Source organism: Eublepharis macularius, chromosome 4 (genome assembly GCF_028583425.1).
Source record: "Eublepharis macularius isolate TG4126 chromosome 4, MPM_Emac_v1.0, whole genome shotgun sequence".
NCBI classification, from domain to species: domain Eukaryota; kingdom Metazoa; phylum Chordata; class Lepidosauria; order Squamata; family Eublepharidae; genus Eublepharis; species Eublepharis macularius.
The window spans coordinates 50,328,906-50,356,499 of record NC_072793.1 but is presented as its reverse complement, the minus strand read 5'-3'; the positions used below and the strand labels follow the sequence as shown (position 1 = coordinate 50,356,499).

The 27,594-nt window shown below is 41.3% G+C and overlaps 1 protein-coding gene across 1 annotated transcript in view; it reads right to left on the bottom strand.

Annotated features, from left to right (window-relative positions):
* Positions 1 to 791: 791 nt before the first annotated feature.
* The window catches only part of GABRA1 (gamma-aminobutyric acid type A receptor subunit alpha1), a 53,062-nt gene continuing 26,259 nt past the window's right edge, over positions 792 to 27,594 (bottom strand). Inside the window, exons 5-10 of the mRNA XM_054976262.1 lie at positions 27,358 to 27,578; positions 25,535 to 25,617; positions 20,750 to 20,893; positions 15,291 to 15,443; positions 9,133 to 9,335; positions 792 to 1,108 (exon numbers count right to left, since the gene is read on the bottom strand). Of these exons, the coding sequence (XP_054832237.1) occupies positions 794 to 1,108; positions 9,133 to 9,335; positions 15,291 to 15,443; positions 20,750 to 20,893; positions 25,535 to 25,617; positions 27,358 to 27,578 (1,119 nt within the window). The 3' untranslated portion in view covers positions 792 to 793. The remainder of the gene's footprint in view (positions 1,109 to 9,132; positions 9,336 to 15,290; positions 15,444 to 20,749; positions 20,894 to 25,534; positions 25,618 to 27,357; positions 27,579 to 27,594) is intronic.

Here is a 27,594-nt window from a genome sequence, read left to right as displayed (position 1 = left end):
CCTTCTTAACAAAAAACAAACAAAAATCCTTTCCAAATCATCCAAGTTGCTTTACCTAACATTTTAACCAGGATTTCAATTAATTAGATGTTACCAAGTCAAGTGACAATCTGTTGCTTAAAATAAGATTGTAGTGAGAGAGCATATTAAAGCATTCATTATCATAAATCTAATGTGCTATTCTGTGATCACCTGTACCATTAGTAAGTAGGCTTTCTTGTATGTAAATAACATTATATATTTTAAAACTGGTGGTTGGGAGTTTAGGTAAAAAGAAAGCTAGGAAAAATATTTGTATCTTCTGGAATCCACCACTTTGGAAACATGTATATCTTATAAAAGAATTTAAAATAAGTAGCACTCCAAAAATGGAAAGTACAATACTGTATGTGCAACATGAACATATATAAAGACTGTTTTGCCTTCTATCATTTTGCATAAAAATATTTCTGTTCTGACATATACAGCATCTCTTATGGGGACATTCAGTAATATCTACATGTGGTTTAGATTTCTTACATTTACCTCTCTTGTTCAGAGTTGCGGTTCAGAATCTGGTGTCTACATCACATTGTTACAGCCCTAGAATACAATTTTAATATCTTTTCTATTATATATATATATATATTTATTCATTTATTTATATATATTATATAATTTTACTTTATAAAATAAGGAAATCTCCATTTCTTTAAGACAGAGGCAATGAAGTAAATGGGAATTGCTGTGTGTTTAAAACCAAAAAGCAATCCCCAGTGCAAAAGAGACGGAACAAACAATATGGTTAACAGGGTTAGAGAGGAGGAGTTTGGTCTTTAAGTTGGGGGTCTCTATTTAAATAAGTAGCCCAGTACACTAAATTAAAAATTCCAAAAAGCAATGGAAATGCTATTCTTGATAGTCGATCAATTTTGCTGACGCTGTTAAATGTTTTCTTGGGTTCTGGAGGTTTTGTTTCTGCTTTGACTTCTTTTGGCTCTATTGTTGCACTTTTAGCAATGGTTGCAAGTCCAGGGTCCCTTGCAATATTAGGGGTGAAGCTTGTGGCTGTTGCTGGTGCTGTAAATGAATTATTTTTCATAATAAGAGGATCCTTTACTTTCTTTGGCTAGAAATAAAAACAACAGAGATTTTAACTGAAGACATATTTTCAGTGTATGTTTTATAAGTACTGGAATTACAATAATTAACCAAAATATTCTGTGATTTATATAGCATCTTATATACTAATAACCAGTAGCCCTGATCTGAGGATACTTAAATCTTGATATTGGAGCCATGAATGGTCAAGACAGATCTTCCTACATCCCTATAAAATAACCTAGGTTTGCAGAAAAATCTGAATTCTAAGATATATATATACACACATGGGGGGTATTTTAAAAACCCCAAAATGATAAAAGTAGTATGTTGCTTTAACCAGATGCCCTCACTGGCTACTGCTAGGCAACTATAACAGTTCGGCCAGTATCCCAGGCTTAATTTCTGTCAGTAAAAGGCAGGGGAAGGGGAAGTACCCTTTCCAGGGCTGTTCTGGTCTTTGACGGAGGATCATTGTGGCCAGAAGCAACCACCAGATAATATACCACAAGACTTGCATGACTCCTCCATGCCTGGCTGCTTGCTACTGTTCAACAATATCCATCCCCACTCACACAAAAAAGCCAGTGTAGCATAGTTGTTAAGAGTTTCAGAGTAGGATATGGGAGAGCCAAGTTCAAATTGCTGCTCTGAGGTGATCCGGAAACACACTCTCAGCCTATCTGGTCACACACACTCAGTTGTGAGGATAATATGGAGGCAAGGAGAATGGTGTAACTTTCCCTGGATTTCCATTGGGGAGAAAGATAGTATATAAAGGAAGTAAATTAAGAAATATAGATGAAGATGAGGGGCAGATAAGAGATACCTTGTTTAGTGCATTTAAAAGGAAAGGACAAAGGGAAAGGTGAGCATATGGAGTCTACCAAGAGGAGGAAAAGAAATAGTATGGGGTAGGGGTTACTGGGGAAAGTGAAGTTCCCCCACTCCCTGCAATTCCTTGCAGGTTCTCCACCATGCAACAGGGCCCAGCTCAGTCAGCACCACACAACTGGATCATGGGAGGGGACTGCCTAGAGGGGAAAGGGGGAAAAGTGAAGACAAGAGAGCAGACAAAAGTGTGTGGGAAGAAGAGAAGGAAGCAGGAAAACTGGGAGAGACAATGGGGTCTGGGAAGAGAAAGAAAAGATGATGGCCGAGTGGGGGGGGGGGGACAAAATGCCCCTATCAAGTTTTTGAGGGTATTCACTTGTAAATATGTGTTAAGGACATGCAAACAGCGACATGAGATGCTTTCTCAAGGCCACTTATTCATGTAAATAAGGGTGCAATTTTCACAAAAGCAGTATTTCCAATTTCTTTGGTCATATGTTCAGATTTTAGTAGGGTTGCCAGTTCCCCTCACATCCTGGTAGGAGGGTGGACCTAGCACTCACATTTTCTAACTCCTTGTGCAAATGCTCCCAGGGCAATGTGATGATGTCACTTCTGGGAAGTGATGTCATCATGCAGGGCCCAGGAGCACTTCTATACTTCGCAGCGGCCCCAAATCAGCCCGCTGCGACACACAGGAGCGCTCCCAGGCCCTGCACGATGAGATCACTTCTTGAAAGTAATGTTATCATGCCACCTAGAGGCCTGTTCCTTTGCCATCCCTCCACACCGGCCAGGCAAGTGATGGTGGGGCTGGAGGGTGGGAGTGGGGGATCCCCTGCCCCCACTGGGGAGACCTGGCAGCCCTAGACTCGTCACACCTTTACATATGCCTATGTATGATTGTGTACATACATACACAGAAACATCTATGTTCAAATGTGTGCACTATTCTCCTTGTAAAAAACTTAAAAGATTTTTCCTGAGAAGTAATTTGTTTGGTTCACTATTTAAAGTTCTGCATAAACTGCTATTGTTGCTGTAGTCTTCCTTTCTCCTTCTGAGTGCTGATCGACTTCCAAGTTCAGAGAACTTGAACAGCTTGCTAATGTGAAAGGTCCTTGTCATTACTCAAGTGATGATGATTAATCGTTTTTTTCAACCTTTCTTTTGCATATCTTCCGCAACTGTATAGATACTGGTTGTTATACTGGGGCATCTGTTCCTCACTATGAATATATACAATTTTTGCTCTTGAATTTTTTTTTTAAAAAAGTATTTGTGACACCTATAATTTCTATGTGCAAGATTTGTAAGTCAAGAACTACACATGACTAGACATGATAGCGGAAGATCTGTGATCTGATCTTCTGCTTTAAAAATAAAGCTAATAGTAGGATAGGAAGATTAATCAGATCAGGACCTTAGCTCTGTGGTGGGTGGTTTAACCATTTCAACCATGCTATTTTACCAAATTAAATCATATCTCATTCTTTGTCCTGCAGGGTAATCATACAGACAGCATATAAGTATTTGTAAACTATCTTCCATGGAGAAAACTTGGACAATGGCAAAGCACTGCAGCCACAATCCAATCTCACCCTACCATGTGACCACTGTTTACTTTTTATAAAATGCAGGGGATTCATAATAACATCACATTGATTCTAACATGAATATTTGAATCTGCCTTTCAATTAAGCCACTGTAAGAAAAAAATTATTTCCACATGAGTCAGTCCATATAGAACAGTCTCTTGACTACCCTCACTAGCAACAGCTAACCAATGTCTCAGGCAGAGATCGTTTCCAGCAGTGCTGCCTGAGATACTTTTAACTCAAGATAGTGGGAGTAAATGTTGAATATTAGGAATGAAAAGATTACTATGGACACTCACCGGAATAGCAGCTTCTAGAGGTTAATTTTGGTCCATCAACTGAGGGCATTCCAGCTTGAGTTTAGCCACTGAATGCCAAATACAAGCCAGGAAAATAGAATAAAACTATTTCACTGGCCTTCAGCCAGTGGATTGAAACGATTTGGAGACACATCTGCTGGGTCATGAGCCCTTACAGAGCTGCCATGCCCCCTCCCCACAATTTTGGGGAGCCAGAAAATATTACATCCTTCCTGCTTCTTGTTATATCCATGCTGAGAAAAAATACGAGGTGAGGTCATTCAGTGGTATATTCCTCCATAGCTTATGGCTTAAATTGCCTGTTCCAGTTCTTTTGATCAGCTCCCTATAGTCCTGGACTTGAAACCAGTGAAGTCATAATTCTCCTTTTGATCTTATGACACTTATGCCACAGCTCTTCCCATGGTTCCCATACTCAGTGGGCCCCATGCTAAATGAGTCCTCCTGGGTCTGAAAAAGATTGAATACTGCTACTCTATTACTCTTCAATGTTAAACTGAGTAAGAATTATAAAGCATTGACAAATGCTGTAGAAATAAATAATAATATTCACCAATATTTGTTTTATTGATTAAATAATAGTAAACAAAATATGATTAATTGGCTTCTTTAAATAGTTTTCAGATTTAATGCCATCAATTGGAGACATTCTAATGAAGTCATTTTATATTTTATCATCTGCTATTCATACATTTACTTATTTTCTTACTAACTTATTTAATTTATACCCCACCTTTCTCCCAAATTGGAAGCCAAGGCAGCTTACATATTTCTCCTCTCCCCCACTGAATCCCCACAACAATCCTGTGAGGTAGGACAGGCTGAGAGTGTGTGACTAGCCCAAGGTCACCCAGCAAGCTTTCATTTGTCAATTTGATCCTGGGTCTCTCAGATCTTTGCCGGATCACTACACCATGCTGGATCTCATACAACATCATAATAATGCATGACTGGAGTGAACATTCAGAAAGATCTCTGCCTACAGCAGCTCAAATATTTTCATCCACAAAATAATTTTCTGTATTTTTAAATGATAAAAATTTTGTGAATTGAGTAGCAGCTCTAGCTTGAAAAGGAGTGGGCACACCAATCCATATTTAACTTCCCTTATAAAATATACATATATAGTCTCTACTTTGTACATAAAAACAGGATCTGAAAGGGCTTCATGAGGAACCCAATGTAGCCACCCGACAAACAATTCCCCAAACTGAAGATAATTCTTGGAGCAGATTCCAAGTCAGCATAAGGTGAGTGATACAGTCTTCAAAATAGTACAGCAGTCTTCAAACTGATAGAAACTCCACTAAAAGACTGGATGTGGTTGTGCACACCAGAGATGATCTTTGGAAACCATGGGTAGTCTGATGTGCAGAAGAAGCTCTGCATGGGTGTTCCCTCTCAATATTAGAGCATTTCTTGCACATACAGTCTCTTTGAGCACCTTTTTAAAAACCTGTTCATCACAGGTAAGTAAAGTAGTGGTCTTCATCTTTTCTAGACCCAAGAGCCACTGAGCAGGCTTTAGCAGGGGAGGGGAGAGTCAATGTTAAGCTGACAGAGGAATTAAACAACTTCTGGTGATCCCTGGCCCCAAGGAGGTTTGCCTTGCCTCAATCAGGGCCAGAGCTTTTTCGGTCCTGACACCTACCTGATAGAACTCTCTGTTGTACAAAATACTGTTAAAGACACAAAATATTTGTTAAATTGTAGGTTGCTTCAGCTCTTTCAGATGGAGTGGGCTGGAAAGTAGAAGATCCAGCAGGGAATGTAGGTAACCTGTTGTCTATGGCATTAAATCTTTAGACTGGAGTATCTAGGATGAGGTAATAGGGACACCTGCTCTAAGTACCTGGACAGAAGGCACAAAATAGATTTGGGCATGATGTAATGTACTGCAAGCTCTTTTAACAATGTTAAGTTGTGTAATGTTTTCTTTTTGGTACTCAATGATTAATCATGTTTGCAATGAGGTAGGTGAAAAGCCAAATAACAGCAAATTTTAGGAGGGAGGGCCTGGCAGAGTGATATCACTAATTGGCTTTGCGCCACAAAGTGACACAGTAAACTACATTCAGTCACTGAATATGTTTGTGGGAAAGAAGGACGTCTGATATATATGACAGCAACCTGTATGAGTAGTTTGTGTAGTAATAATTTTGATCTGCAGCATCAGTTATAGAGATGTAATTGTTTTTAGTCACCTGGTGCTAAGTTACAAGTGCCACATCTGTTCAACAGGTCTGTGTGAGATATACAGCTAGAGAAGACACATTTGGGGAGTTATTGCACAATGGAAATTACAACTGGTTCAGAATGTGGTGGTGCGTATTGCGCCTGTTTTGAGCCAGCTGCACCGGCTCCTGGTGGAGTTCCAGGTCAGGTTAAAGGTTTTAGTGTTGACTTTTAAGGCCCTTAGCGGACAAGGGGCCGATATATTTACAGGACCACATCTATATCCCCTGGAGGATGTTACAATCAGCAGATAAACAACTTCTGGTGATCCCTGGCCCCAAGGAGGTTTGCCTTGCCTCAATCAGGGCCCGGGCTTTTTTGGTCCTAACACCCACCTGGTGGAACTCTCTGTCTGTGGAGGCCCGGTCTAAACAAGATTTGTTATCATTTCACCGGTCCTGTAAGACAGAGATATTCCGCCAGGCTTTCAGGGGTTGAGGCAGATAAATCATCCAACTGGCCCCTCTCAGTGGGGGGGGGGAGGTGGTGGAGGAGATAGGTCCCCAACCCTACATATATTCAATCTTAACCATCCTGCCCTGTGGGCCCGAGACGTGTGGTAGAGGCAAAATGTACTACCTGTTATGTCTAATATTGTATTTTATGACTGCTGTCAATGTTTTTAACTGTTTTAATTGTTTATATATTATATTATTAAGCACCGTTATTATTATTATGTTGTAAATCCACTTTGAGCCCACACGTGGGGAAAGCGGACTATAAATCAAATAAATAAATAAATAACTGTGACACCTCTCTTGCAGAATTCAACTCTAAATGTCTTTTCAAAGCATTTCATTATTTGTTTTATTAGTGTGTTTTGAGGTTTCTGGCATTTCATATTTTTGTTCCTCTCTTCAAAAAAATCCCAGATAAATAATTATCACTTTGTTATTCTTTAAAGGCATGGAAAAGAATTGAAGACTGGAGAAAAGAAATCCATCAGAAGCTTCTGGGCATAAAAACTGCAGATTGTTTCCGTATAATAGATGGGATAAGCACAGTTAATCCATCTGTGGAGTGCGATCGAAAAATGGTTCAAGGGCAGGAGCTCTTTCACTAGCTGTCCACTGTCAATACTAGCTTCTCCATTTTCAGATTTGTTTTATCCTAACTTATTTATTTCTTCCTTACATTTCTCTTTTATGGCAGTAGAGGATAATGTCTACCAACAGTCCTTGTCAGCCAGCCATTCTGGTAATCAGAAATGACTCGAGCTCAATAAGCAGCTATTCTAGTGAAAACTCATACAAAGTGCCAGGAGCGTATTTCAACAGTATCCTGGCATCTGCAGTGGCTTTCTATAACCTTATGGGCAAGCGTTTAACTGTCTGCTTGCAATTGGGCATAAAAGTAAAGGTTCATGTACATTCCATCTCAATCAAATCTGGGATTCTCCTGTTTCAGGTAGTGGCAGATCAGTGAGATCTTGGACATGCTGATTATCAAGGGGCTCTGAGACTTGTCAGAAATGGCATGTAAGGCAAACATTTTTTGCCCCTTGCCTTTCATATTTTCAGTCATCATGAGCAGTACAGGCTCAAAGACAGCACCGACCATCATATCCAAGGTGGGTGGTGGTGGTGGAAGGGGACATAGTGAAATGCATTTTGGACATTTAGTATGTTTTTATTTTAGTTATTTTGCAGACTGGAAATTGTTTGTACATGGCATGGAAGAAATGAGTAACAAAACTTTTCTCCCTCTCTTATACTACTAGAACTCACCAAATGAAGCTGATGAGAGATAAGTTCAGGACAAACAAACAAACGTACTTCTTTACATAATACATATGGAATTCACAGCCACAAGGTGGCCCCTAGTTTCAGTGGCTGGAACTGGAAACATTCGTGGAATCTGTAAGGGACAGCCATGAGTTGCTAGGAGGCAAACAGCAAAGGTGGGCTATTGCCTGGCTTGTGAGCTCCCTAGAGGCATGTTGGTCACTTCGGGAAACAGGATGTTGAACTAGGCAGATCTTATCTGATGCAGCTGAGCTCTTTTCATGTTAGTATGGCAATCTGCCAAACGTGTTCAGTTCTGCCCACAAAAGTTCTTATCTTTGGGACTTGTCTCATCTCTTTCTGTCACATACACATTTCTTCTCTCTCCTTCCAAAACACTAGACCCAGGAATCTGAACTATACATACATATCTCGTAATCTGAGTGTTCATCATCTAATTTCCTTGCCTTTTTTTGGGAAATATTCTGCTTTGGAGTATAAAATATAATATTTATTTACATCTCATATATTCAGCCTTTCTTCCCAGCACAGACCCATAATGGCTTATGTTCTTCTTGCAATAACCCTGCGAGGTAGGTTAGGCTGAGAGTGTATGACTGGCCCAAGGTCACCCAGCAAGCTTCCATGGAAGAGCAAGCATTTGAACATGGGTCTCCCAGATCTTAGTCGGACATTCTATTCATTATACCACACTGGATCTCCAATATGCAAACCCTATCTGTATGGTTACTGATAGATGTTTCACAAATACAATTCATTATGCGATGTGGCAGTCACTGAATGCTGAAAATGCATGTGTGAATTCACTCTCAGCTGCTTTCTGATATAGATCTGAAATGCATCCTGAATTTCAATGCAGATTTGAATATTATTTTCCTGCATTGATTAACTGGTCAATTAATAACGAAATAACTTGTTAATGTCTAATGTATAAACTATTCTCACTAAACCATTCTGAAGTGGGTAAAATTCCCCAAAAATAAAAAAGGCTTTGGAAGTAATCCTAAACTGGTCTATTTAGAAGTTAGTCCTGTTTTTTCAACAGGGCTTCCTCCCAGGAAAGTGTTCTTAGGATCACAGCTCTTGTCACTTAGTCCTGCTCTGAAATTCACCTTGAGTCTTCATAAGAAATGTGATCTATAAAAGAGGTAGATAAATAAATAAACAGCCCAACTGTGCTTAAGTTTAGGAATGTTGCATGCCTTATTTCTGAGTAGTTTAGAATCCGTGTAAAAATTCATTATGTGTTTTTGCTGAATATGACTGTAGGTCATGTTGCCCATGCTACATGCTAAACATTTATATTAATAATGTGGTTACCTTTTCTGGAACAACGCTCTTGCCATCCCATGCATAACCTCTCTTTGTGAAGTAGTTTACTGTAGCGAATTCGATCAATGCAGAGAAGACGAATGCATAACACACAGCTATAAACCAATCCATTGCTGTGGCATAGGCCACCTTAGGAAGGGAATTTCGTGCACTGATGCTCAAGGTAGTCATTGTTAGCACAGTTGTCACTCCTGAAAAGCAAGATCATTTCAGAAGTCATTAGATCTCCTTTCAATGCAAAAGCAATCTCGCTTATTCTGTAGGCTACTGTGATTAGAAATTAGATAGTGGCTTTTCCAGGTTTATTTTCCAAGTACCTTTCTCCTTATAGAAAGTATGTTCCCCCTCCCAAAAAAAATCACACATGATCCATAGGAATCCCTTAGGGTACCCAATGGATCCCAGGTTATTTTATTTTTACTTTGAACAGAAGGTCCCAATGTGATATTCTAATATGCTTCTAAAACTCCCCTCCCTTTCGAAAGCAGTTTGGCACAGCACAACAGCAAAGCCATCCTGAGCATGCAGGGACAGAGATTTCAGATCCTGGCTATTGGCAGAAAACAAGTATTTTTTCCAGGTACTGAACATGTGTTCAGCTGTTACTCTGACATGCTGAGATCCTAGACAAATACCCCTTTATTGTATTTCTATAGAATATTTTCTATGAACAATAAGCATGTATTATGGTAAATGAAACTGAGTTTGCAACTGGAGGAGACTGGAATGGAAAAGCTATTGAAACTAAGGCATTCAGCATTCGGCAGGGTGAAGGAGATGACCTGAGTTGGCGGAGCTTCAAGCACCACTGAAAAGTGAAGATTCTCAGTGCTTTGGATGATTATGATTTTTTTTTAATTCACCAGGAGGGCATCCTTTTGGACTTCCTATTTCGGGGCAACTCCACTGGAACCCCCACCACCTTACCATAAGAACGAAATTGCCATTTGCCACAGTTGCGCCTCAACTGGATGCACTGGTTTAATCATCATAATCTTCAAAAATTAAACAGATGGAACTTTCCCATTTCATTTCTCTTCTTGTTTTTTCTTAATCCCATTGCACATTCTCACAGCAACATTTTTTACCTGCTCACCCCAGGCTTAAAGCCTAGTTACGAATGTTGATTAAATCAGAAAAAAAAAGATGGCACTGTGGTAATAGACTTTGCATTCTGAGTAAGGCAGTTCCATACTTGCCACTGAACAATTTTCTCTTAATTAGCCATGGAGCTTTTACTGAGAGTGAGAGGTCTGCATCTCTGTTACGTTGCTTACCATTGCGTTAAATCACATATTCACCCGTTACCTTGACAACTGCAGATATTTCAATGTATTAAACCTTGGCTACAGTATATTTCCACTGTATCAAGCATTTGCCAAAACACGCAGAAATCAGAACTATCGTGCACTATCTAGACTATGTATTATTTATTTTCAGAGTGGAGATGGGTGGGGAAATAATCTAAGCATTCAATTTTCAGTCATCCCTATCCTGCAGTGTCTCTGTACAACAATTTGCGTTGGAAAATTGGCTCATGGTCTTGCACAGTTAGGCAGGTTGATTCTATTGAATTCAGCTTTCTAACCACATACAGGGTTGCAGTCTAAGTGTCCAAATTCTGTTTCGCCCCTGTATGATTCTATGGAAATATATTCATATAATATGTTTGGATGGTCCCTCCCCCATTTTTCAACAGTGCAATCTGAGGGAGGAGGGACAAAAGTATGCATGGAGTATGCTGGCGTATCTCAAAGATACTGTAGCGCACTAGCGGGGGAAGGGGTGGGCCCAGGGGCATGGCTGGGGTTACTCAATTCCCTAACCCACCCCAGCCTGGGAAGCCACCCTCCGAAATGGCATAAAGTTACTCCATCAAAAACCGCAGCATAGCTCATAGGCACTGGAAAAAGCAAAATGCCCCCCCCCCACAGTGCTGTCCCACCTACAAGCCCCGATGTAGTACAGAATGCTGTCTGTGCCTGCAACCAATTGTACCCCTCCATAGCAGCAGCCAAACTACCTCTTCTGCACCTAATCCTTGCCCTCCATAGATAAACCAGTGCCAGGATGCTCAATAGCTCAGATGATAGGTGAGGTGAATGGGGCTCTGTTCTTGAGGTCTATGAGTTAAACCTCAAGTTAGAGTGCACAGAATTTCCCTTTGGAAGTGCATAGAGAGGGTACTTAGTACCACATAATGGGCACTTTGCACATATACCCAAGGGGTGGAGCAAATCTCCATGCTGTGTGGCTAATATGTCTCAGTTCAGAATCCTTACACGTCTCTGGAGATGCACACCGAAGGAACAGAGGCAGGAATCCAGCAAGTTTGGCCCAGGAGTCTACAACCATCTCCCCCTTCTCCCTTTCACACACCCTGGGAGCCACCTCCACAATGAAGGCCTCTAAGCCAAGGCTAGCACTGTGTGTGTACAGGGACAAGCCAAGGCAGCTACACCTATCAGTAGGCCCCATTTGATGCTATAGGGTATACTCCCAGGAAAGTGTATCTAGGAGTCTGCTAACTATGATGGCAGGGATGCTTGCAGCCCCTTACAGGCTGCCAGCAAGGTCCTTTATAAGGGCATCCCCAGGTGGGGGGATAGGCCACAACTGGAGTTTGGAGGTGGTAGCCAGTTTCCCCCCTGTGCTCTGTGGAACTGCTAGTCAAGCAACCATGGCACCTATCGCCTATGCAGCAGCAGATGCAGATGGAATGCAACCCACAGAGCAGATAGATAAGTGCTGTTTGGAGAGGGAGGGTCGCCTTCATTGGGTGGTGGACCACAGACTGTACTGAGGCCCCACTGGCATGGCTGCAGTGATTCACAATCACTACCACTGTGCTGTTTGTCATCATTGCATATGTCTCAGTTTGGCATCTGTGCAGGTGGAGATTCAACAGGGAGGAGACCTGGAAGGATGATATTCCTGGTACAGTATGAGCTGGCTGCAGTGACTGGTGTGGATCCTGCCACTCTGCCATGGGATTGCCATCTATCTGGTTCCAACCCAGCTCATGCAGCAGCTTGATGCAGGCAGCCATCTGTCTGGAAAGTCCATCCCATGCACAGACATGCTATGATAGGGAGGGCTCACCCCATCTCCCCTAGCTTCCCAGAGCAGCTTGTAAAAGTCCAGGGGCTGTACTAGATATTTTGTTGCTATTTCCACGCTTCTGCTCAATATACTCTGGAATGCTCTATAACTCTTTCCCTGTCTGTTTGTATTTGAGTGGAAGAGGTTTGCTCCCCCTCCTCCTGCCCCTGCCCATCACAGCATGCTGTTCTCTGCCCCCTTCTATGATCTCCCCATGCTGCCCTCCAGAATGATCTCCCTTTCACACTTCTAAGGGGCTGAGCTCTGACTGAGGGAAGCTCCTGCTGGGATCAATGTTGTCAGTCTTCATAGTGCTACTGGACCTCTCTTTTGTTTAGCTACAAAATATAACACAGGCCAGCCTGGCACCCTAAAGACTGATGACATAGTTCCCTATGAGCTTCTCTGTGTTGCAGCTCACCTCTTTAATGGGCTGGCACGGCTACCCCTTGCAGTCCCAAATTGCTTCCTACCCTGCTGCTGTGTGCAGCTTGCAAAAGAAGTGGGCAAGGGCAGTCTGAGGAAAGATGTATCTGCTCTAGTGGGGGCGGGGGCAGGTATCTGGGTCTCACACTCTCCAAAGCACCATTGACATCTGATAAGCCATGTAGGTTGGCAGTGTGGGTGCACAAGGAGCTCAGAGTGTGGCATGGAAGGATCACGAAGGGGTGTCTCAGCCAAAATGTCTAAGACAGTCCATAAGCTAGGCTGTCCTGTTTCCCCTTTTGTGGTTTGTGGGGCAAAATGCCAGCGCAAACATTTTTGCCTGCCTCTGGCCTCTCCCCATGTGGGGACTGAATGAGGAGCCCCGGCCAATCCCAGCACCTTTCCCCTAAGCCCTGCCTGTCCTTGCAATGTTCTCTGCCCATCCTCATATGGCTGGTCGTGATGGCAGGGCTGCAGAGGAGTGTCTAGTTTGTTTGTTAGATTTTTATACCGCCCCTCCCTCAAACAAGGCTCAAAGCAGTTTACAACCATTGAAAAGAGTTAAAAACAAACAATTAAAAACAATTAAAGCAGCAATAAATATTGTATGTTAAAAATAAAAACATAATATTGCAATTAGGTGGCCCCAAAAATACAACCAGTAGTAAAAACTGTGACTAGGTGGCAAAGATTCCACATTAACCATGGCTGGCTAAAGGCCTGCTGAAATAGTTCTGCCTTACAGGCCCTGTAGAACCTAGATAGATCCCACAGGGCATGCATATTGTCAGACAGAGCATTCCATCAGGATGGGGTCTCCACAGAGAAAGTCCTCGATCTGGTGGAAGAGAGGCGAGTCACTTGGGGGATGGGCACCACCAGTAAGCCACAAGATGAACAACACAGACTTTGTTGGAGATCATATCAGGAGAGTGGGCCCTTCAGGTCTGATGGTCCCAGACTTGATGGAATGCCTCTTTTGCATCTGCCTTCTTCGCCCAGTGGTTAGGTTGGGTGTGTGTGTTGTGGGTTTGATCCTGGCCATTGTCTTTTTTCTCCATTTGCTTTCGTTTTCAAGGGGAAGGAGTATGGGGCTTGAAGCAGGGATGATTGTACGTGGACACTACTTTTGTTGTGTGGCAACCTTCAGAGTGTTGCTATGAGGCAACACTCTGGCCACGTAGCTTTCTTCAGGTTGCACTGTCACTGAGTCTTTCCTGCCTGTACTCTGGCTCTTGGGAGGAGTGGGGGGAAATGCAGTGGCTGCATCAGGAGGTGGTGGTTGGCTGTGCCTGTGTGGGCTGTACAGAGGAACACCATTGAGTGCCATTCCCTGGTTGGTGGCTGTTGTCAGAGCTGTATGAACTCCGACATCCTCACTATGTGATCTGCATTGTGTGTTGTTTTTCATCCCTTCAGAATGTCCACAGGGATCAGACCACAGCCCTCCAGTATGAGCTATAAAGCTAAAAATTCACAAAATACAAAGGACAAAAGACTGGGGAAAACACCAGGATTTGGGGGTGGGTTGTAAAATGCTATAACTTAAGAAGACAGCCCAGTAGTTAGATTAATTGGTTTGTGTCCAGACTCCTTTGAGCAGACATGCTAATGTAAGGGTTCTAGTACAAGTGCCAGACACAACTGTAGCTGTTTGGCTGTGCTTCTTTCTACTAGCTCTACGCAACTGTGTTTCACTTTACAAAAGCTACTGCATGGAACTGCCAAGACCAGACCATGGAGAGGAGGAAGAGAATGATCCACAACCATGGCATCCTATGGACTTGCAAAGATTCCTTAGATGTGAAGTATATAATAGGTTGAAATCACGTGTTTCTTTCACTAGCAGCCACTTGTTCTCACAAAGGAGAAGCAGTTTTTGCCTATTCCCCTCTCCCATCATAGACATTCACACCAGACCCTCACACTGGTCCTAAGGGTTTCCTGACCCGCAGGAACATTTCAGGGGATACTCTGGGCTTTAGGAGGAAGTTTTGTACAAATAGAACTCTGTGCATGGTCCTTTGGATCCAACATCCCCTAGATTTATATTAAGTGCTGAATGCTTATCACAATGTTACTTGGAATCTTAGCAAAGATTTCAATTGGAGTATAATTAATTCAACAGACTTGCAGATATGGATCTGTTGTCAACACATCAAACCAATATCATCCATTCTGTTTTTAAAAAGATGGCTTGCTGATGTAAAACATGGGTTGCCAGTTTTTGCGGTCTATCTGCTATTTTTTACAGTATCCTCTTTTGAATTCAGGGTTTTGTGTACACCTTGTACATCTTATGCCAGACATTGTAAGTTAAAGCACAAATACAGAGATCCCATGCTCCAAACCTAGGTTTGCAGTTTATCAAAATATCACAAGGGTCTAAGAAAATAGAATCTGAGGTAAAGATGGTCTTCCAATAAACAGTTTTTATTAATACAACCTGACGGACCTGTGGTGATATCACAGAAACTTGGAAGTTAAAGCTGCCAGAATTCTGGCTTTAAGAGAAGCTCCCTAGCTATCATCACTGAATAAACAGCCATAATGCCATATAATTCAATGTCCATAGATCTTTTGAATAATCAGTAATTCTGTTAAGATTGGGCACTTACCAAACACAGTCCTGGCAGGAACAGATTCTCTGTTGAGCCAAAAAGAGACCTGCGATAAAATTACAGTCATAATGCATGGCAAGTATGTCTGAATGACGAAGTATCCAATCTTTCTCTTCAGGTGGAAATAGGTAGTCATCACAACATATTCTCCTAAAAAAAAAATAACAGTGAAGAAATATCAGATGCTGTTTTCTAAAAAGATGGTATAAAATGTTTCGAAAGCATGCAATGGGAATAATTTAGAAATAGTTACACATATTTAATGTAAAACATTACATAAAGAGATTCCAATTCATGGCCATTTCCACACACGTTGAATAATGCACTTTCAATGCACTTTAGCAATCCTTTGGAAGTGGATTTTTTGTTCCACGCATGGAAAAGCACTTCCAAATGTTCACTAAAGAGTATTGAAAGTGGATTATCCAACATGTGAGGAAGCAGCCCGTGTTTAGCTATTGCAGATTATAACACTTGATAATAAGGTTGTGCTAGAAACTAATCAAAATGGCTAATGTGAATTGAAAAAATATATAACACTAACCAGATCCTGGTGGGCCTAGTAATCTATTTTGGAGCTCAAGAAAGTGAGAGGGAGTGGTGAAAAGAAGAGAGATTGATTTGGCCAAATATGACAGATAGTACCATTCTAAGCAGAGTAACTCCTTTCCAAGTCCACTGAAATTAATGGGCTTAGAAGGGTGTACCTTTGCTAGGAATGGATCTGAGGGACATTTCCAGTTAGCAGAGTTATACATAGGTGAGATCAAGGGAAAGGATGCTTTTGGTACATTGACAGGCTAGGAAAAGGGGTGTGTGTGTTGATCTGAAATTGTTACACAATTTGAATTGTGCAGAGAGAGAGAAATTTAGCATCACCCAGTGATTAGCAGCAGTTGATTCCAGACAGAAAAGGCTTAAGCAAGAGAAAAGGCCATTATGGACACAATACATAATTATACATCATTAATTTATAAATTTCACTGTCACAAGATGTGATGATAGCTAATAGCTTAGATGTTTTAACGTATTAAACATACTCTATTAGCAACTAGTGGCCACTGTTGCAAACTTAATGGACTTTGATTTATTTGGTTCAATAAGATCATTCTTGTGTTCTCATATTTTTAATAGCTAAATGATGTGGAGATATTATGAAAATTGTTATTTTCTATTACTGTCACATTGTTATGAGAAAGGTTAAATGAAACCATCTTGTTTTCTCAAATGGAATTTGGGAGGAAAAAAATGTATGCCTTTATATCGACAGTCATTTTGTATTAAATAAATACTCAGAGCCATATTACTTATAATGAAAGCATAGTACAGTGTCATTTAACCCAGTTTTTGGGGCTCAAGAAAGTTAAAGGGAGAGGTGAAAAGGAGAAGAGAGATTGACTTGGCAAAATATGACAGATAGCGCCATCCTAAGCAGACTCCTTACTCCTCATTCAAATCCAATCATATTATTCAACTTCAATCGTATCAAATTATGTAAAACAAGAATTTTTTTCTTGTCAAAATGCCCTAGATGCAAACATTCACAAATTAAAGAATCTCATATATACCCAAAGGCAGCTTGCCATTGAGCAACAGTTTCAGCAGAGGGAGAAATTCATGCGATTAGGACCACCATGAGATGGATAGTTGGTGATTAGGAGATAGCAGAGTTATCTGTCTACCCTTTGTATCACATCCTAATGCCTAATGCTAGGATACCTCTGAAATTCACAAAGTGTAATAAATTTGGACTTCCTCTGTGGAAACCCTCTTGATGTGCCCCAGAAGTAGATGGAAATCTTATATTTGATTTTTTATAGCTTTCTGAATATCTTTCTTCCATTTTATGTATGTTCCTAAGAACGATTTAAATATAGTGTATCAGATCCTGCCAGACCAACCTGGTTTCCTTCTTTGATCGAGTGACCAGCTTGCTGGATCGGGGGAACTCTGTTGACGTGATTTATCTGGATTTCAGTAAAGCTTTTGATAAGGTCCCCCATGACATTCTGATGGGCAAACTGGAAGACTGTGGAGTAGACTATAGGACAGTTCGGTGGATAGGGAACTGGTTGGAGGACCGCACTCAAAGAGTGGTGGTCAACGGCGTTTCATCAGATTGGAGGGAGGTGTCCAGTGGGGTGCCGCAGGGCTCGGTTTTGGGCCCGGTACTTTTCAATATTTTTATCAATGATCTGGATGAAGGAGTGGAAGGGCTGCTCATTAAATTTGCTGATACCAAATTGGGAGGGGTAGCAAACACCCAAGAAGATAGAATTAAAATTCAACAAGACTTGAATACTCTGGAGAAGTGGGCAGCTGTGAATAGGATGCAATTCAACAAAGACAAGTGCACAGTATTACATCTGGGCCACAAAAATGAGAAGCACAAATACTGGATGGGGGATACACTTCTGGGCAGTAGTATATGTGAAAGGGATCTTGGGGTAAGAGTGGACTGTAAACTGAATATGAGCAGTCAGTGTGATGCGGTGGCAAAAAAGGCTAATTCAATCCTGGGTTGTATCAAAGGGGCCATAGCATCGAAATCGCAGGAGGTCATAGCCCCCTCTCTATACTGCCTTGGTCAGGTTGCACCTGGAGTACTGTGTGCAGTTCTGGAGGCCTCACTTCAAAAAGGATGTGGACAAAATCAAGAGGGTGCAGAGGAGAGCGACGAGGATGATCAGGGGTCTGGAGACTGAGCCCTACGAGGAAAGGCTGAGGGCCTTGGGAATGTTTAGTTTGGAGAAAAGGAGGTTGAGGGGGGACATGATTGCTCTCTTTAAATATTTGAAAGGCTGTCATTTGGAGGAGGGCAGGGAGCTGTTCCAGTTGGCAGCAGAGGGTAGGACGCGAAGCAATGGGCTAAAACTACATGCACAAAGGTACCGACTGGATATTAGGAAAAACTTTTTCACCGTCAGAGTAGTTCAAAAGTGGAATCAGCTGCCTAGGGAGGTGGTGAGCTCCCCCTCACTGGCAGTTTTCAAGAAGAGGCTGGATGAATACTTGTCAGAGACGCTTTAGGCTGATCCTGCACTGGGCAGGGGGTTGGACTAGATGGTCTGTATGGCCCCTTCCAACTCTGTGATTCTATGATTCTCCTGGTGAACAGCAAGTTTCAAGTCCAGTGACACCTTAAACAACAAGGTTTTCAGAGTATAAAGTTTTTGAGAGTCAAAGCTCCCTTCTTCAAATACTTTTTTGCTCTTGAAAGTTTACACCCTGAAAATCTTGTTGGTCTTTAAAGTCCCCCTGGACTTAAATCTTGCTTTTCTACTGCAGACCAACATGACTACCCTCTGAAACTATCCTCCCGGTGAGAGTCCTTCTAGCCTTTCCAAAAGAACCAGACTCAGCTGCGCATGTGCAGATTTGTTATTTTTTCTTTGTTATTGTTCCTTCCCTTAAAATAAGTGCCTTACTTTTTTAATTAGTCTGTACAAATATCTTGTGCAGAACATGGCACTAATCATAAATAACAGTGATTAATGTCTTTTAAGACATTATGTTAATTTTGTTTTGATATCTTGGCAAATTGGAATTCCTTATTTTTTTTTCTGCCTGAGCTGCCTCATTCCTGGGAGCATTGACAAAATGCTGTGAATAGTGACTAGAATGTTAATAGTGTTCTATCCATTAAGGCTCCTTTTTTTGTAGGGAATGCAAATAACGGAACTTTTAAATGATCCCTCGTGTCCATATTTTGGTCAGAAAGACAGACTTGTTTGGAAATTTTTGCAGAAAAACAGCCTACCACACTGATCCAACTCAGCATTGTCTTAGGTGTTCTTTCATGTCCATGTGTGACTTGGAAAAATGGCAGGGCAGGAGGTAGGATTGCTAATGTGCAACTACGTTAGAATAACTGGTGCACAGACTCAGCTTCATATTACAGAATTTAATAGGCTGCATCCCATAATGGGGTGATTTGGTGTGGTTCACTGAACATTCAATCCAAGCAGCAGTGCAAACTCTTATTGACACGAGCTCTCACAGTGTTTTGCTTTTAAGGCCGCAACCTTTTTTAGAAACAGGGAATGAACTCAGTTTGTCTCTTGGACAACCCACATGTTTCTAAAGATTGCAGACAGGTTACAGAAGAGTCATCCTCAGGGCCAACTCCCAGAACTCCCTCCCTTATGAAGTCCAGTTGAGCTGAGCCTGCCACAATCCGGTGACAATTCATTATTTTTATTTGAACATTTATTTTTTCTGTTTCTCTACACGAGACCAAACATAGCTTCCAAATGTCCCCCACCCCACAGTTGTGAAATTTTTAAGATGGGTAGCCTGGTGTAGCATGAATAAATTCTGAGAGAAAGAAAAGTGATGCAGGAAGCCTCTCAAGGATCTGCTGTACAATTTTGGGGTGTTCCTGGGCCCAACTCGACTCCTGAAGGCTTAGGATATATCTGTGGATGTTCCTATATTGTGTAACTTCCTCTTGCTGATGATGCTCGCTTTAGCAAGGTCATTTCAAAATATGTGAAAGCCATCTTACTCTATTAGCATACAACAATAAACATGCTGTCAGATTTGTTTTGTATCATATTAACATATTGCTTTTTTAATTTTTCAAAGAATAGCAGCTTTACTTACTCATTTTTATTTATTATTATTATTTCTTATTTACGTTATTTATAATCTGCCTTTTTCAGTGAGACCCAAGGCAGATTAGATAGTGGAAGTCAATATGAACTACGGATGGAACATCCCATAAACAATGCAATAGGTTACAGCAATGCACAGTACACAGTAGTATAGTTTGCAGTCCTTATCCCTTTTCCAAAGTATCTTTCTGAACCAACTCCTTGGCTCTTTACTGAGTCTGCAAGGGTTAATTGAACCCCACTGAAAGTGGGAAAAACAAGGTCTGCTTTCCCAACTTTCACCTTGATTAGCCCGTTTCAGTTTGTTCACATTCATTCATTTGACGGCAGCAGTCAAGCAGCTACACAAAACCTCTACTACATCACTTAGAGATTTGAATAGCAAGGTATAGAGCTAGGTGTCATCCATATATTGATAAAATTCACTTCCAAAGCTATACATGATTTCTAATGATTTCTCTTAGAGGCTGAATAAATTTGGGGATAAGACTGCCCCCTGTAGAACCACACAAGATAATTTGCACACTAAAGATCTTCTCCAGCAGCAACCTTTTGAGTCTGTTCCATGAAGAAAAAATGTAACCAATGACTCCAAGTGCTTTTTAAGGATGGATACATAAAAAAAAACCCCTATGCATAAAAAATAAAATTTCTTTCAACTGTTATGACATTATTACATTTGTGGATGATATACTATTTCATGTCATTTCTCAGACAGTGGCACTGGAGATAGCTGTATTACATATATTACACCCTGTAACTATATTTCTCTTCAAGATCTGCTTTGGTAGGGAAAGACAAATAATACCTTCTCCAGAACAAAATTGTTTTATCTCCTACCTGTACTGGACTGTACAATTCCAGAATCCACCGTTTGTCCCATGAGGTCATATTGGTTCAACCGAGAGCCATCTTCTGCAACTACAACAGACCGAGCTGGCTCCCGTGTCCATTCATACAGCACTTCTGATTTTGTATAAGCATCTAATTGAAAAGAACAATATATCATTTCCAGGGGGAGGGTGTCTCTTTTAAAAAAAATATATTATCCCTTTACATTTGGATATCATTCACATGCCTGGCCCTTTTTAAAAACCAGACTGTAATGTCTGTTTCAACCATTGCTTTTACTTTTTTAGTTTCTAAAAGATTCATTAGGAAGCAAAAATGTCTCCTGAGAGTCTCATAAACTCCATTCCTTTGTGCTATGCTCAAGTGCTTTCAAAGTAGCCTGTGATCAGGCAAAAAGGAATAAGTCCAGGTATTGTTGTTCATGACAATCAGTGTGTTGATCATCAGGTTGCAAAGCTACATCCGTACAAATTCTGGCACTGGGATTTAGGGAATGCACAAGAATGCAGCTCCAAGAATTTTTTAGAACTGAAGCAATGCCATCATGAACTGGAGTGCCTGACAGGGATTATTATTTAAAATCAATGTGTACTCTTCCCCCTTTCTGGAATCATTCCAGGATAGCTTTTGAACCTTGCAGATGTGTTTTTAGGGGGAAGTTTCCTTTCACAATTTAAAAACACACAGCCAGACTCAGTGCTTTTTTCCTTTTTTAAAAAAGTGCCAGTACGCATGATATTCTCCCCTCTCAGCCCAAGTGTCCAAGAGGTGCTGGTACTCCATAAAGAGATGCCAGTACTCTGTCCCTTGAAAAAAAGCTCTGCCCAGACTGAGAATAGGTGAAACCTTTTAAAAACAAAACCCAGACTCACGGAAGAACTCTGCAATCCTTCCTTGATCAACACAAGTTTAAATATATATTATCTATCAAAAACAACAATTAAAAACAAAGTTAAAATCCAGACCACATTTTAAAAGCTGTCCTAAATAAAACACTTTCCTGGGGAGATCGTTCCACAAGTGTGGGACTGCTTCCAAAAAGGCCCTTTCCTGTGTACCCACCAACTGAACTTCTTTGGTTGCTGGGACAGTCAGGAGGGCCTCTCCCTGTGACCTTAACTCCCAGGCAGGAATGTACGGGAGAAGATAGTCCTTCAGATACCCTGGTTCCAAGCCATGCAGGGCTTTAAAGGATAGAACCAGCACCTTGAATTGGGCCCAGGAACCAATTGTTAGTCCATGTACCTTCAGTAATATCAGGGTCACATGTTCCCAAGAGCTGGCCCTGACCAGTGGTCTAGCTGCAGAATTCTGCCTTTCTGAACCATCTTCAAGGATAGCCCCAAGTAAAGCGCATTGCAATAGTCCAGTATGGGATTCAGGCATGTATCACGGTGACTGGTTCTCACTGAACCAGGAATGGACGCAGCTGACACATCAGCTGAAGCTGGGCAAAGGCACTCTGCAGCCACCGCAGCCACCTAGCTTTCAAAGGTAATTGCTGTGTTATGCGCTACTCCTAAGCTGCGGACTTGACTTTTCAGAGGAAGTGTAACCCCATCCAAGACTAACACAGAGAACCTCTGTCTTGTCAGGATTAAGTTTCAGCTTGTTCACCCTCATCCAGCCCATTAGTGACTCCAAGCACCAGTTCAGAACATCAACAGCATTCTTAGAATTAGATGGAAAAGAAAAGTAGATCTGGGTATTATCCCATCCACACTGCAGCCCAGATCTCCTGATGACCTCTCCCCATGGCTTCATGTAAATATTCAATAACATAGAAGATAAAATAAAACCCTGGGGGACTCCATAGGCCAATGGCCATGTGGTAGAACAGGAGTCCCCCAGTTCTGAGACTGAACTCCCAGATAGGATTCAAACCACCCTTAGTTCCAGAGCCAAGAAGCAACTAAGTAGGATACCATGATTGATGGTATCGAAGACCACTGAGAGATTCAGCAAGACTAGCAGAGTCACACTCCCTGTTTGGTTCTTGGTAGAAGTCATCAGCCAATGCAGTCTCTGTTCAAAATCCCAACCTGAAGCCAGATTGAAATGGATCCAGAAAATGTTTCTTCCAAGAGCCCCTGGAGTTGAGAAGCAGTCACCCGCTCTAACACCTTGCTCAAAAATGGAAAATCAGAGACTGGCCAAAAGTTCTCCAACACTGTAGGGCTCAGGGAGGGTTTTTCCAATACAGGTCAAATTACTGCCTCCTTGAGCACAGATGGTAAAATTCCCGCTCTCAAGGAAGTATTTGTCACTTTCCCTACTCAGTCAGCCAGTCCCCCTCTGCCAGCCTTTATCAGCCAGGAAGGGCAAAGGTAGATAATGCAGTTCTCACTTCTGCAAGGATCTTGTCCACATTCTCAGGCTCCACAAGCGGAAACGTATCCATATAAATTGGACATGCTGATGCCAGAGATATTCCATCTGACCCATCCCCTCCCCTTTCTCTTTCAAGAACTCCTGCTTCTTTCCTTCTGGGTAAGACTTGCTGAAGTTTTTTTGAAAAGATGCTGCGAAGTTTTAAAAATTTGGACCTTGTGGTTTTGAAAATGCAAGATAAAAGCTTTGGGTAAAAGCAAGGATTGAGATTTGAAGCACCTTAAACATTTTCAAAAGCACTGCATAAATCTGCATTACTATTAATAATAGTATTTGTACCTTATATGATATTTTAAAAGGCAAATTCTACCAACTGCTATCAGCCATGATGGCTAAATCTTCATCTTTGGAGGCAATTTATCTCTTGGTGTCAATTGTTTTTGCTGGCAGAATCCCAGAAGGCTGGTTTTTTTGGTGCTCTTGTTTAACAATTTCACTAAGAAATTTCGTGTGATCAAAATTTCCCCTATATTGTTGGAGTAGCTAACTTAAATCCATCTAACAATATTAGGACCAATTCAAACTGATTATTTTCTGAACTATCTGTTCACCACTATGGTGAAGCAGCATGTAGTCTGTCTCAGCTTTCTGAATGGTATTAGGATTCACATCGATTTCTGAAGTGAGAGATTATGAGCTTCCCAAAGGCATATGGTTATGGCTCATTCCCTGATTCTGGATTCACTACTAATTCCAAGGAATTCTGCATAAAGGAAGAAATCTTGGCCCATTCCACATGGCACACTTTAAGTCAGTGGTGCTGAGCACTCATGCTGATCAGTGCTGAAACGGCTTGGGGTCCCATCATTCTGCACTGCATGACCTCGAGGCGATTTGGTGTCTGCTGAAGAGTTGAGATGTGTCTGTTTGGAGCTGCATTTTGTTGGGGCTGGAGTTGATGTCATTTTTTTAAAACAAAAATTTGCATGCATCGTAACGTTGCAAATTTAGAACCCATCCCCCCTCCCTGTATTTGCTGATTCGGCTGTTCTGTGCCCACTGGAGAGGCAATTGGTGGTGGAGTTCTGGGGGGAAACGTACTTTTCATGCTTGTTCCACTCTCATTTATATTTTTTAAAGCCAAGCCAAGAAAGGGTTAAAATGCTGCTGCTTCACTGAAAAATGCCAGGAGGGAGGAAGGGGAAAGCAGCCATTTAAATCTTTCCTGGCTTTTAAAACCAGGAAGACTGAGCACCAACGTTAAGACTCATTCCTGGCTTTGAAAAAAAAGAGAGAGTGTGCATACCTGGTAGGAAGGCAGCAAACAGAGAAGCAGCCTTATGACCCTTACCTCACTTTACTGATAAAAACAGCAGAAAAGGCGGTCAGAGAGCTGAGTAGGGTGGGAGTGGTTACTGGAGGACAGACCAATCAGCTCCTGGGGGCAAGGAAGAGGGGGGGCACGAGAAGCAAAATGGGAGTTTTTGATTCTGCACAGACATAACACATGCCAGCAGCAACTTGGCAGCAGCTTAAAAAAAAATCACAGAATGTGAACGGGGGGGGGGGGGCGGGAATGGGGGAAAGAAGGACAAAAACCATTTTCTGCTTCCCATGACTCCCTTGCATGTGCGGAACTCTGGACTGGAGAACATGGGAAGCAGAATAGATTCTGAAATGCTGTAAAGTGACCGTGTGGACCCTTGAATTCATTTATTGGTATTTCATACTTTCTGAGGGCATGGCTATGGGAGCATGAGGAAGTGGATATGGGGTGTCATGAAGAGCTCCTGCACTTCAAAATCTACCACTACTCCACAGTACTGGTGTTTTGTTTCACATACACTATTCTAGTTCTCATTTTTAGGACAACTGAAGCAATTTTCCTGTGAAAGCCTAACCAAAGTGAACAGAAGTTTGTATACAGCTCCCTCCTAATGGATTAGCACATTTCCATTGTCAAAATGACCAAAAGACAATTCTAATCAGGATTTTTTGACATCCTGTCCATCCCCAAATAAGTCTAAAACTAGTTATGATTAACAGAAAATCATTGGCTTGGTTTCTAAAAATGTGCCATGGTTGGCAATAGTTCACTGCTACTAGAGCCAGTTCACAGATTCCTTGTATGCATTGCTGAAGCTACTCTTCCCCTTATGAAATGTAGCTACAGTCAAGCCAAAATGATAAATCTCTATATGGTGTGCTATATAACATGGTGCTCTGCATCTCTGGAGTATAGCCATTTCCCCTTTTTTGGCTAATGCCTGTGCCAGATATTGGATTACATTTATTCATGTAGAAAATCTTCATTTAAAATATAAAGCTACAAAGATTGGAAAGCATGTACACACATATACAATCCCAAGCTCATAGATACTCTCTTTTGACAGTTAAATGGCCTTTCAAAATGGGGGGAAGTGATTGTTAAAGACAACTTACAGCTTCCAAATTTCAAAGGGCAAGCGTGTGCATCCATGGGAAAATCTTCTAAGTGCATTGGACATTCTGCCCTCACTGTGAGTCTACAAGGGAGGGAGGAGGGTCATAGTAATAGAACAATTTAGTACAAGGAAGTGGTTTTACAGGCAATTATAATATAAAGACCTGTATTTTGTTGCACTTTGGTGAATGCTTTGTATCAAATGATCATTTGCATGAGCTGAGGCAGACATAGGATTTTTGGTTCTTTGTCACCATTAAACTTTAAATATCATCTTGAGAAGATCTTCAATACCAGTAACATTTTGTGTTCACCTATTACAATGGCCAAGCTCAGATGCTGATAAAAATCAGGGATTGAATTATTTTCACCCTTTTTATTGTTCAGTAATTTTTCTCTGTCCTTCATCTCCTGAATTCTGGCTTAACGGGTAGCATTTCTAGAATTAATTCTGGATTCAAAAGTATACAGTGTGCCACAACTTTCAGTGCCCTTGGTTTATTTCCTGATTTCCCTGGTGCATAGATACTGCACAAGAGTTACATCAATGAAACTGTATGGGGTTATTACATTAGCTCTTTTGCTATGGTATTTGCTAACGCATACATGGGCTCTTATGTATTGGTAAATCACCAAAAAGAGTAATAGTCTCAATGTGACCATACATACAATCACATCAAGATTATTCTTTTGCTTTCATCAGGATGCACATGGAACTGGTTCTGTGAGGAGGGAACAAGCGACACAAATGAACCAACGGGACGGAATGTTGCAGTACACTGTGCCTGAATACTGCGTTGTACAAAACTCATAAATTAAAAAAAATGGAACAATGGAGATTTCTTAATTAATCTGTTCAACTGTGTAAAAACCAGCCAATCATTCCTAACTTCAAAATCTGAAGAGAAATGTGAAGAACTCTGAGAGCCCATGTGGGCTCTCAGACAAATTATCCAATCCAGTCTTAAGGTTCTGGGCCCCCAAAGCCTGGGAAATCCCTTTGCCCAACAGCAAGGTGACTGCAGATCAAAGGGTGCATCTGTTTTAACACAGGCATGTAAAAAAACTTCCATCCTGAGAGAGCAAGCTGGTTCCCCAACAGTCCCAGCCATGTAGAAGCTTGGCCCCCATAAACTGACAGCTGTTCTTTTATTGCATGACAACATCCCTAGCTGGAGATTAGTTTGCCATAACAAAGGCCAGTATGCAACTCACTCACTCCAACTTTGCAAAGTTTTAGAAATCTACAAAGGTCAGGTGCTTGGCTTTCAGAATAGCTTTGAAGCATTTTGTAGAGATGAGGAGAGGACATTCTTTTCTTCTTTCCCCATGTATAGAGTGGCGGCCTTAGTGCTCTATCTAATGGGTTACCAACATGACCTGGTAACATTCATTCAACTGCATTCCATTCATCCCTCTAAATATTGGGATGGGGATCATGGCAAAGGGCAGCAGACTTTCTTACTTGACATCTACTGGATGCCACTATAAAGCAAACTACTTATTACTCTACAGCAGCTAAAGCTGTAAAAGCCTAATCCCCAAACTTGTTCAATAGAAATAGGAAGCCTGGTTTATTACCAAAGAGGTTCAAATCTGCTTGAAAGGACAGAAAGTGGAAAGACAGGCACGAAAAGAGCAAAAGACAATGAAAACTGGTACATTCAGTTTGTCCCTGGGCTGATGTTCATATGATTATAGAATCTAAAATTTTAACATAAATATGCTCTTAAAAGTAGTGGGAAATGCAATTAAATTCTTCATGCACATTATAATTTACACAGTATTTTTCATAAACAAAAAGACACCGTGTGATTCTCACCTCATTGTGTAGAGCAATGTCCCGTCTTCCGTAATCCGCAAGAGTTTATTTGGCATAGTCATGTTGTGAGCTACTGATTTCTTTCCATTGTGAAAAAAAGTATCTGGTGTCCATATTTTGCTAGCCATTAAATTATTCAGCCGGAGGACTGTCATGGGTCCTTTGAACTTCAGTCTTTCATCCTTCCAGCTTTGCCGGAAAAATACATCTATTGTGTATTCCTAAAATTAGACAATG